The sequence below is a fragment of the Panicum virgatum genome, chromosome 5N (assembly GCF_016808335.1).
Source record: "Panicum virgatum strain AP13 chromosome 5N, P.virgatum_v5, whole genome shotgun sequence".
NCBI classification, from domain to species: domain Eukaryota; kingdom Viridiplantae; phylum Streptophyta; class Magnoliopsida; order Poales; family Poaceae; genus Panicum; species Panicum virgatum.
Window position 1 is genome coordinate 18,781,254 of NC_053149.1, and position 12,220 is coordinate 18,793,473.

A 12,220-nucleotide genomic window follows, 5' to 3' on the forward strand; every position below is an offset into this window, starting at 1 on the left:
TCACAACTGAAGAAGTGTTTGAGAATTCCAACTGAAGCTATTGATAGTGACTCAATTCAACTAGAGTCTGATCTCACTTATCCTTAGCATCCTATCAAGATTATTGATCGCAAGGATTGAATTACTCGTCGCACAACTAATCGATTCTACAAAGTTCAATGGAGTAACCACTCCGAAGAAGAAGCTACTTGGGAGAAAGAAGAATTTCTGAGATCCAAGTATCCGGACTTTTTAAATACTCATCAAGGTACTTCTCACTTGCCCATCTCATCTTATACGTTCCCTCATGGCTGAATCTCGGGACGAGATTCTTTTAAGGGGGGAAGGCTGTAACACCCCAGTGTTAATTGCGATGCTAATCATGTGCTTAAACCGCTATTTAAGGACTTAAGCTCATCGTTAGCGTTAATCGAGTTCTCACGGTAAATATCGTTTAGCCAAGTTCTACCCAGTTTTTCTTAATGATCTGAGCTTCAAATCAAGTTGCGCCCAAAACGAAAGTAGTAGATCATCTTCTCCTCTACAACTTCCTTTTTGACCAAATTTCAAGTTGCTTTATGAAATTTCAAGTTTTGGACGGTCAAAATCGGCTCAAAAACCTTTGAATTGGTCACTTTGCCTCCCCTGCTTGTCAGAGCACCACCAGCCTCGACGTCGTCGTCGCCACGCGTCGTGCCGACGACCACCATCGCCGCTTAAGCGCCCACGTTGCCGAGTGGGACGCCAAGTTCGCTTTCGCCTCCCCGTTCCCCTTTCCTCGCCCGTGCGCAAAGCACACAGCTGAGCCGAGCCCTAGCGCCGCCGCCGCCGATGTCTGCGCCGGCCACCTCTCGCCGCCGTGCCTCGATTCCTCGCGTTGCAAGCCGCGCAACCTCGCCCTACACCTTCTTTGCTCCATCTCGTGCTCGATTGAGCCCTCCGCTGGCCGGAATCGAAGCTGCAGACCGCGGCCGCCATTGGAGCTCCGTCGAGCTCCGCCCTTCTCGTCGAGCTCCCCTCCCCGGCCTCCCTCCATTCGATTCGGCCGCGAGGTGAGCTTCCCCGAGGTCCCCTAGTCCACCCCGCAACCTTTCCCCTCCCCTCCTAGTGCCGCCGCTGGCGGAACGCCGCCGCGGGCGCCATGGCCGCCGCTTGCAGCCGCCTGGGCCGCCGCGGGCCACCCTGGCTCGGGCGTGCGCAGCGCCGCCGCACGCCCCTAGGCCTCTTTGACTCCCTGAGCGCGGCACCGCCCAACCCCGCGGCCGCTTTGCCCCGTCCCGGCCGAGAACGCCGCGCCACCGCCCTGCCCTGCGTGCATCACCGCCCCGCCCCGCCCCGCGCGCGCCCAGGGCCGCCCCCACCCGCGCCTCTGCTCGGCCGCGGCCGCGCTAGCCCTGCGCGTGGGCCCGCCCGCGCTGCCCCGCTGGCCGGCCGGCCAACGGCCGCGCGCGCGCGCCAGGCGCGCCGCCGGCATGCGGGCCGGGGCAGGCGGCAGAGCAGAGCAGGGGAGCTTTCCCCCTCTCTCTTTATTTGGATGACGGGTGGGGCCCACAGCTCCATTTAGGGTGGTTTTTGTTTTCTTTGTTGTTTGATTTGAGTGGAAGTTTGGTAATTTGTAGGAAAATGCAGAAAAATCCCAAAAATGCAAACTAAATTTTGTTAAGTTTCTAAAATCAAGATCTTCAGTAGAAAAATACTCATGCATGAAAAATGTCACTTTTGCCCCTGCTTAAATTGTGTTTTGTGTTTAAACTAGTTTATTTAATACCGGTTGTTCCGTTGCTCTAAAAATTATGAAATTTACTCAGTAGATTACTCTTTGGATGTGTAGTCCACTGAAAAAGTTTCAGGTGCATAGCCTATGTACATGTTTGTGGATCTATTAGTGTTTGATTTCTTTTCTAGGGTTAAAATAAATACTTTATGTCGTCAATAAATGTTGGAAAATTTATGTGGCATGCTTATCAAAATCACGTTATTTTGGTAACTTCTTGTGGCTTGATCATATCTGCATGTCGAGTCCTTGCTTTTATTTGGCTCCTAGCTACAGTTTTCTTTTATAAGTGTGGTTATTTGATTATTGTTTCATGCATGTGTAACCTCAACAAAACAAACTCATGTCTTACTCCGTGCTGCCCTAAGCAAACTTAGTAGTTGATGTTTTGAAGGAAACACTTCAGGCTAAAAGGAATTAGCAACCGAAACCCCATCTCAGCACTACACCATTCCTTTGGACCGTAGTTTTGAAAGTGTTGTTTATCGGTTTTGTTTATAACTCTAGTTGCGCGTGCTACATTGCATTGTATTTTTTTTCATGAATCTCATGCATGGCATATTTTTCCTCATGTAGCCGCTGACACCGAAGTCGCCTACGAGCTGGTTGCCGAGCCGATCCAGGAGCCGCAAGCGGGAGAACAGCAGGAGGACGCAGTCGAGCACGCACCCGAAGAAATTGTTAACCCCGCTGACTTGCAAGGGAAGCCCCGGAGCATATCCCTTATTTTAATTACTCCATGTTATATTTAAAGTATTGTGCATATACGTTCAAGGAATTGATTGGAACCATAGATGCATAATCTTGATTACCCAGTGTCCTTACTAGTGCAGTTATCGCTAGCACCGCTATGCTTAAGTAAACTCGGTAGAAGACGGGTGATTTCCTGTCACCCGCGAGATATAGGGTTGTTACTTCAGGCAGTATTTTGAGAAATAATGCAATGAGAAGGGAAATTGGAGACCGGGCGGAGGGAAAGTTGGACATGATTATTGAGTAAAGAAAGTTGAGTCTCCGCCTGTGTCGATTGAGGACCGTTCCGTTGTTGGCCCTTTGACTGAGGATTGAACAGTACTAACCACATGCCGGAAGTAGGAGGTAGTCAAAACCGGTAAGCTAATTACCTTAATTGCGTCGGAATCTGGGTCTCGACCCGCGGTGCTGGGTAGGGTTGACGGATGGTGAAGTGGCCCACGGGTTCACCGAGTGTTCGCACGTGCGGGGCTCATCATCCGGGTGTTTGCGGGCTTGATTCAGACTCCGGGGTAATTATGGGAACTGTTGACGTGTGTGGCCCGACGGGGTTTTCACGTGTCGTGTGAGTTAGGTCCACCTTGCAAGGTTAAATCGAATCGATTCGCCGTGACTCGCGGATATGAGAGCCTTGGTCAATGCGTCGCATCGTAGTAAGAATTGAAAGGACAGAAAGAGAAAAGATGGATCTATGTTGATGTTCTTGAAAAGATAATATGATGAACCATGTGTGCTCTAGAGAATTAGGCAAACCTAGTTTGTAGCTATCAACACAATTGGAGCTAAAATATTGAAAGTAAGGATCCAGTATTAGTAGCTTTTCAGCAAAATAACTACAGAGCCAAAGAGTTGTGCATGTCTAGTTAATGGGCTAAGTATACCCATCGACGGGTAAGCCTTGCTGAGTACTAGAGTACTCAGGGTTTGGTTGTAACCCTTCTGAGCAGGTTGTCTTCCGGAAGACTTCGAGGAAATCAGTGCGTCCTGGAGTGGTCAGCCTCTTCCTCCAGGTTGGACGGTCGAGAGGATTCCGTCTTCTCCGTGAAGTGCAGGCAGGTGAGCCTCACATCAGTGGGCAAGATGTGAAGCTCGTCTTTTGTCATCGACGTTATCTACCGTATGGTATTTTGAAGCTTGTTTCAACTGGTTGTCTCTTTCCGCTGCGTGTGAACTCTGTTTTCAAAATGTAACCCTGGCTTGTAAAACTTTATTGTAAATTAATTTGAAGACTTTTGTTTAACTCTAGTTGTAAGTTAAGTTTGAAAACTTTTGTTGCTTGTAATCACCTGTGCTCGTCTTTTGGCGAGAGTTCCTGTGCAATCGATCCTGGTTATAGCAGGCAGTCTGGGTGTACTGGTGAAGTGCATTAGCGGAGGATTGAGTTAAATGGTTAGTTAGTGCACTTGATCAGTATTATTTGGACTGTTCTGTGACACGTTAATTATACTTGGAAATCAAGTAGGATGCCTAACAAGGAAAATATAATAATGGCGCAAAAACCGTCCATCCTCTAGTTCTTTAAAGGTCTTACTACTTGATTTTGCTCCATGCAAAACCTATAAACAAAATACTCAAAAGGTACAGACTACCTAGATAACTCAAATGTACAAGATGATTGTAGAAAGATTTACTATTTTCTAGGTAACTGAAATGTACAAGAATTGCACAGATAAATGCACTGAGTTTGCCTTGTTCTTAACGCATTATTTCCTAGATAAATGCATTGAGTTGCGTATATGAAATCAGAAGAATCGCCTGGATAAATGCAATGGGTTTCCTAGCTCACTGATTAAATTATTATTGAGCAAAATTGAAATCCCAGATAAATGCACGGAGTTCTAGATACATTGTTCTACTTAACAATTTGCTAGGCAGTAGACAGTTCGTAATAACTGAACCATGGGGCAAATGCTGACTACAATTTTCACCCAAAATCTCTAAAACAATGAGGACATTATTCTGGAAAGCATGGCATACAGTGGTTCATGTCACTCTTAAGCTGCGCAAAGGCATCATCAAATCACCAAACAAAGAACAATTCCTCACTTCACTGTCCAAAATGAAAAAGAGTCCTACTGCATCCTAGATCATCTCGGGAAATCAGAGAACAATCCTAGCTCGGCAGATCTGATGCTAAATTGGAGATGCAAAAAAAGAACAAATTTCAATCCTTTACTTGTCAATTTGGCCTTAGCCTTGCACTTTTTCTTTCCATCGAACTCATTTTAGCCTCTGCAGTGTTGCTCTGCCTTCCTGCATTTGCCATGCGTTGTTTTTGCTTGCCAGCTAGCGGACGCTGCACGCCGCACCTGCTTGCAGCACAGCCGTGCTGACCAGTAGAAGAGATGACCTTGTTTACATGCTCAATGCTAATCAAGAGAAATACAAAATAACATTTACATGCTCAAATCAAGGTGACTGTGCAGCAAGGCTGTTGTAAGGTAGATGCAAGTTCACCAAAAACATGGCATATGTATTTCACATTAAAATGCCTATACGAGACTGGAAAAGGACATACTAACCTAATTAAAATGCTTATGAGTTTTGCTAAAATTACATACCTCTTTGACACAAAAAAATCACATATTATTGCCTCACTTATGGATATATTATTGCATAATTAAGAACCATATTATTGAAGATCAGTGGTTTGAGGATGCAAAAAGAAAAGTGAACAATACACATTAATAGAATGAATTCAGAACCAAAAGAAATAAAAATAAAATACAGAACAAGTGAAATTCAATACCTATGAAATATGCAACTAAGTACTGCTAGAAACTCTCAAACCTGTGCTAAAATCCAAATGAAAAAAAGTTAACCTAAAATGAATATTTTGCTTGTTGATTTGCATAATGCCTAAATGAATTCCACAAAGTTAATCAGTAGAACCAAAATGGCTTATTAACAGAACATGAGAAAAATACACTAATTGGCTAATCCCAGAATAATATCATCACCTAATCAAAACCATATTATTGCTTAATGCTTAATCATAGCTAGCAATAGTACCCAGTCCCAACTCAAACCCTGGGATGAGAACCAAATCTAATTGTGGAAATTAGAGAGAGAGAGATGAGCAGAGATGTATGTAGCCATCCTGCGGCGCCACTGGCCCGCAGCTCCCATTCAAGGTCTCGCAGGTCAGCAGGTATCAATCATAACATTCATAAAGTAGTGAAGCGCCAACACTGATTTAGGAAAAGCAATTATGTAAAGAGAAATCTCAACTACCTTGAGTTTTCTGTATGCTCTTTAAATGAATATGTTCATGACATGTCACTCCAAGCTCATGTCAGGTAATCTTAAATTAGCCATTATACTAACTCCATGCGCTAATCTTTAAGGTATAATCAAGAAATATGATTCATTCGGTACCTCTCCTAAAAGATCCTTTGTATCTTGAATGGATTTATCTAGCTCAATTAATCTACGTTTCTTTTGATTCACATGCAAACACAAGGAAGTTACCATTTTAATGTACATTTTTGGTGCAACCAAAATAAAAAATGTTAAACTGGAATAACTAATTTCTTTGTTTACTTAGCATAGATGGCCTACACATGAAATTGCAGTATTGCACGTAGTGATCAGTAGAAACAACAAAAACACACACATTGTCACAATACGTGAAAAATGCTAAAAATCAAAGCACAAGAATGCTTAGCTAGTAGGATTAATTTGCTTGTTGGTTGAGCATAAGTTGCATATATGATATCCAAAAAATGATGAGTAGGAACATTGGGAAAATGCTAGAATCAGAATGCAAAATGCTAAACTAATACGAATAAATTGCTTGATGATTTAGCAAAAACTTACCTACAAATAAATTCGAGAGGGGTATATGATACTGACTACCAATATGATCTTCTTCCTTGTACAATGGTTGAAGGGTCCTCTCCTGTGACTTTGGCTTTGATAGTTCGGTTATCTCAGAGACGGTAATACTCCTAGAACATGGTCAAACTAGATGATTGCACATCCAGGGTAAAACTAGAGAAGGTCGGCAAGAAATTTAGTATTCTAGGGGCTGATATGAAATGATGATTAAGCATGATGGACAACAAATTGAAGTAAAAAGGGCACTGACACTGATGAATCATAAACAAAAGAGCAATGAGTCAAAAGGTTCTCCAGTTGCAGGGGCAGGTATCTATTCTACATAGAAGGATAAGGCAGACTGATCTCTGCTATGTGGTACTGACAGTCAAAGATAGGCAATGCATGTTCAATCTCGATACAGGACTTGCACGATTAAATAGCGCTAGACTAAAATGCTTATGACTTTGACCAAAAATGCTAGTTGATTTAGCATAAGTTGCCTACAAAATGCCCAATGATTTAGCATAAGGTAGACTGATCTCTACTATGTGGCACTGACAGTCAAAGACAGGCAATGCATAAGAAGGAATTAGAGAAGAAAAATTGTTGTGAAAATTCCCAAAAGGCAGTTCGCATCACAACAATAAAGGGGAGAGCGTCGATGAAAATTCATGGAAATAATGGGGGAATACGACCTCTCTGTGTGTCCCCTTGCCTCTCTTAACTCCGATCTACGCTTCCAACCACGCAAAATCGCTAGATCCGAGGGAATGCAAGTGAGAGAGAAGAGAGAGAGTAACCCTAGAGAGAGAAATGTGAGGATCCAAAATGAACGCACACACCTCAGGAGTTTGTATGAATACGCCCTCCACGTTGCTCGCTCTGCTTGCCGCTCCCGCGCCACCGGACCCCTCCCTGCTCGTGCAGCCTTACCGCGCCCGCGCCGCTGGGCCCCTCCCCGCCCGTGACGGCCCTGCCGCGCCATGCCAGACCCCTCTGCGCCACCCTACCCTGCGCAGCCCCGCTCGAGCCACCTCCACGCTGGACCCCTCCGCGCCTCGCCGCGTCGCTCTACTCGCTCCGCTTGTCGCGCCCACGCAGCTCTGTCGTATCGCGCCGGACCTCTCCGCGCCACCCCGCCCCGCACAGCCCTGCTCACGCTCCTCCATGCCGACGCCCTCCGCGTCGCGCCGCCTAGGAGGGAATGGGAGAGCGAGGAGGCCGAGACCCAGCCGGTGGATCAGAACTGGAAGGGATGCAGGGGAGGGTGCGGGGAAGACACACACGGGAGGGGGTGGGGAAGTTTGTGCCACTAAAATAACTAGTGGGCCCAGCAGTGAATGTATCTCTGTCACCGCTCAACTGTGGATGGACGACGGATTTGTGCCGTGCAGAAGTGCAAAATTACAACCGGCTTGTAGGAAGTCATTACCATTTTATTTTCTACGTTCTGCTAAGCCAAAATTGGCTAGGGGACACTCTTCAACTGTGATTTTTGCTATAGACCATTAAAAATTTTATCTTTGCTAGAGGACACCGTAAACTATGGTAATTTGCTCTAGAACACTACTCTCATTATTATATTCAATCTTAATAGAAAACCATATTAATTTTTCAAAAAAAATATAAGACCATATTAATGGACTATCCTACCCTTGCCTTTATCTACCTCATCTCATCCTTTCCGAACTGACTGGTGCGTGAATTTCCGGCGACTGCTCCTCTTGCTGCGCGCTCGAGGTTCCGGCGATGCTCGTTCCAGTTGGCGCGCACTGCCGGCGCGAGGTGGCCGGGATGCTCTCCGTCATTGGTGGCCCTAGCCCCAGGGTCAATGCAGATGGCACTCCGGCACTCCCAGCTCGCCGTCCCCGCCAGCCATCTCGAGGTGCTTGATCCAGCCGCAGCCCGTAGGCAATAGCCGCCATGAGTTTGCATGGGAGTCGCTGGATGAACTTGCATGCACGGGAAGCAAGGAAGCTAATCAAATTAAGAGCAACTCCAAGAGATTGATTTTTTTCTTTTCCCTTACTCATTTTATAGAGAAATTTTCCATCATAATTTTAGCTTATTGGAGAGATGTACTTTAACAGATTGATTTTTTCCTTTTTTTTCTTTAATTCATAAGTGGCCAGGATTTTTACATGCATGTGAATCTTATGGCTAGCAAATAATGGATAGAAAAAAAGAAGGAAAAAGAGAAGGTGGAATTTCCCTTTAAAAAGGGGAGAGGAGAGAGAAATAAAAGAGAAAAGGGAAAAAAAGAAAAAATTAATCTGTTGGAGCTAAATTTTTTCCGTCAGCTCGCTGAGCGCGCAACCGTCAGCCATGGGCGCCGGCGACGGCAACGCTCGGTTTGTCTCGGCCTTCCGCGAAACCAGAGCCCGGACTGGATATTTCCTACGTTTTGCTAAAGAAACCAATCCTTTGCTGCAGTGGCGGATCTGACGGGAAGCTGCATTGCTGCGACTGCTACGGAGACAGCGGCCGGCGGCAAGCGGAGGCTGAGACCACACCATGTACATGCAGGCAGGGGCGAAGCCAGAACCTGGAACCACCGGGGTCGGCTCTGTTAAATACCGGGGTCAAACACGCGTATGAACAGTGCTAAACAGTATTTTCCCTTTGATTTGACGGATATCGTCGGGGTCCGGCGACCCCAACGGCAAAGCGCAGCTTCGCCCCTGCGTGCAGGGCACCATAATCCATATCCGCTCGGCGGCCCTCAGAGGTTCCAAGCACCAAGCAGCAAGCTGACGGTAATTTAGCCATTTGGTAGCTTGTACTTTGGTAGCAAATTTCCTAAAACTTGTATCATTCAGTCAAATACGATTGCTGCGAATTTTTAACCTATGTCATTGCAATGCATAATTACCGTGAAACATGAGGAATTATGAAGAGGTATTTATGTTCTTGCTCCTACTTGGTAGTGCAACTGTAATTTTACCTTGTTTTCCTTAACTTTATAATTGTCCTTACTATTCACAAGTCAACGCGATTTTGCACTAGTCAACAGTCAAAATAGGAATACAATCACATAATAGAGGCAAAATCACGTCGATTTTTCACTGCTATAATCACAATTGCACTACAAAATAGGCTAAAGAACACCGGTTTCTCAAATACGAAGACACATGGTTTTTTCTCTCATTGGATCACCCTAACTTCGAATCCTAGATTTGTCACTGCTTTCGTGTGGAATTGCCGTGTTCCTCCGTTTCAAACGCTGGTGAGCAAAATTAGAATAACATTTTTCTTTGAAATTCCTATGAAAAGCCTCCGTTCCAAACAGGGCATTAATCCCCTCCCTAGCTTCATCGCTGGTTAATTGCCTGATATGCGCTGTTTAGTTCCCAAAAAATTTTCTGATACAATAACTTCAAACGTTTGACCACTAATTAAGAATACTAAATGTGGATAATGGACAAAACTCATTCCATAACCCACGGGTGAAATCGCGAGATGAGTCTAATGAATCTAATTATGCAGTAATTAGATAATATCATGCTACAGCAAACACCATCTAATGATAGATTAATCAGACTTAATAGATTAGCTTTAGTGGCGAAGCCAACCCCATGACGTAGGGGGCTTATTCCTTTTCCTCCCTCTTCTTCTTCCTCCTTTCCCTTCTCTCCTCCTCTCCTTCCTCTTTGCTTCCAATGGAGTTCTTGGGGGTAGGGGGGCTCCATGCTGGCTCCGCCCCTGGACACAAATTGTTGGCTTTGGTGGTCATGGTACAATTTACAAGGGTATTTTATCAGATCAACGTGTGGTAGCCATCAAAAAGTCCAAAATAGTGGAGCAGAGTGAGATCGACCAATTTATAAATGAGGTTGCCATCTTGTCTCAAATTATTCATCGCAATATGATGAAGCTTTTTGGTTGCTGCCTTGAATCTGATGTGCCTTTGCTTGTGTACGAATTCATCTCGAATGGCACAACCATATTAATCCAGCAATGGAAAACAATGGAAGAGACACATCCTAAGGACAATTCGAAGGGCACACTTCCGGAGAAACAAAGGCATACTCCTGAAGCAGCTAATCTCGTCTGAGGAAAGTGCTACCCAGAGCACAAAAATATTTTCCTTAGAAGAATTGGAGATGGAAACAAATAATTTTGACTCGACACGAATAGTGGCGAAGCGAGCCCCATGACGTCGGGGGGACTCATTCCTCTTCCTCTCTTTTCTTCTTACTCCTTTTCCTTTTCTCCTCCTCCTCCTTCCTCTTTGCTTCCAATGGAGTTCTTGGGGTAGGGGGCTTGAGCCCTCCTGCCCCATGCTGGCTCCGCCCTTGATTAGCCTTGCGATTTTCCGTCTATGGGTGTAATTAGTTTTATAATTAATTAATATTTAATACTCTTGATTTTGCCGCAAAGTTCTTTATCAATTTTTTTTAAAAAAAAAAACTCTGTCAAAGCTGCCAATCAGGCCCATTATCCAGCAGCATTTATCTCCCCAGAGACGTTCGTCGCCACGCACGCAACATTATCTTCTTGATCATTGCGCCTTTCTGTTCCTCACTTCCTCCAGTCCACTTGTGGGGGCTCTCTCTCTCTCTCTCTCGGAAACCCAACTGAAATCCTGAGCAGCCAAAGAATCCCAAATCATGCTCCACTAGTGGTTTCAGGATTCGTGCCTGCGAATCACTTTCCTCTGAGTACTTGGTTCTGCAACTGCAACCCCCTCGCCGATAGATCGCCATGTCAGGGCAGAGCGCGAGCCCCTACGGCGAGACGGACGCTGGCGCGGACACGGCGCCCGCGAGCAGCAGCATCCGTTGGGCGCCGCACGGGCGCGCCATGACGGCCTGCCTCGTCGCCGTCAACGTCGTGCTCGTCGCCCTCGTCTACCTCTACTTCTGGCAGGTGTTCTCCCGCAAGCGCGCCGCGTCCGCGTCGTCCTCCGGCGGCGACGACGAGGAGGACCGCGCGTCGTCCTCCGCCTCGGCGCCGCCCTCGCCCGGGAGGGCCCAGGACGACGAGCAGCAGCAGCGCCGGCACGACCGCCTCGTGGCGTCGCTGCCGGCGTTCGTCGCGCGCCCTGGCGCCGGCGCGGGCGCCGAGTGCGCGGTGTGCATCGCGGAGCTGCGGGACGGCGACGCGGCGCGCACGCTGCCGCGGTGCGGGCACCGGTTCCACGCGGCGTGCGTCGACGCCTGGCTGCGGCGCCGGCACACCACCTGCCCGCTCTGCCGGGCCGGCGTCGTCGTCGCCGCGGCGGAGGGGGCGGGGCCCGAGGGTGGTGGCGTGACGGGCACGGCGGCGGCGGCTGTGGTGGATACGGACGAGCCGGTCTAGTCAGCCGATGTCGATCAGACGATCACCACCGATCGTTAAGCGAAGAAATCGGGACGTCACGTAGCGGTCTTCCGTCAACGAAGAGGTCGTTGTCGCAGCATTATCATGTTTGGATGATTCCGAACCAGGAAGGAAGCTGGTCAGGCAAGAATCAAAGATTGATTTGTAAATTCCTAGTGGCATTTCATCATCAAGTAGCGTCCCAAGTTTCTTGCGTGTTGTATGGAAATTTGGCAGTGTTCTGCAGCACATTTAGGCACCTCTCTCCCTGAAACGGTGAATTTTGCTGATAGTGACGAGTTGCCACAAGATAAGGGTGACAAGGGCACCGGCCGGATTGCAACTTGCATTTTCTGCACTTATTCGTTCTGTTCGTTTGGCTTGTCAGCCAATAGTAATGTTCTCTCATACTAAATCAACATCAGTCACCAGCTACCAACCAGTTAGCAGTACTGTTCTCTCATAATAAATCAGCACCAGCCACTAGCCACAGCCAAGCGAACACATTGAATTATCTTTGGGACAAGTGAATGGTGTGGCAGCCGGATTGGCTAGCTCAGTTCGGTAGTGTTGCGCCCCGACAGATTCTAA

At 46.8% G+C, this 12,220-nt stretch overlaps 1 protein-coding gene across 1 annotated transcript; it reads left to right on the plus strand.

Moving 5' to 3' along the window:
- The first annotated feature begins 10,561 nt into the window (after positions 1-10,561).
- On the plus strand, positions 10,562-11,990 carry LOC120673778 (E3 ubiquitin-protein ligase EL5-like). The gene has a single exon (XM_039954782.1). It carries the CDS (start codon positions 11,033-11,035, stop codon positions 11,627-11,629), a length of 597 nt encoding a protein of 198 aa, XP_039810716.1. The 5' UTR covers positions 10,562-11,032; the 3' UTR covers positions 11,630-11,990.
- Positions 11,991-12,220: the final 230 nt, after the last annotated feature.

Bases quoted from the DNA above. Each gene is read 5' to 3' on its own strand.
- LOC120673778 (XM_039954782.1), top strand. From the start codon at position 11,033: ATGTCAGGGCAGAGCGCGAGCCCCTACGGCGAGACGGACGCTGGCGCG.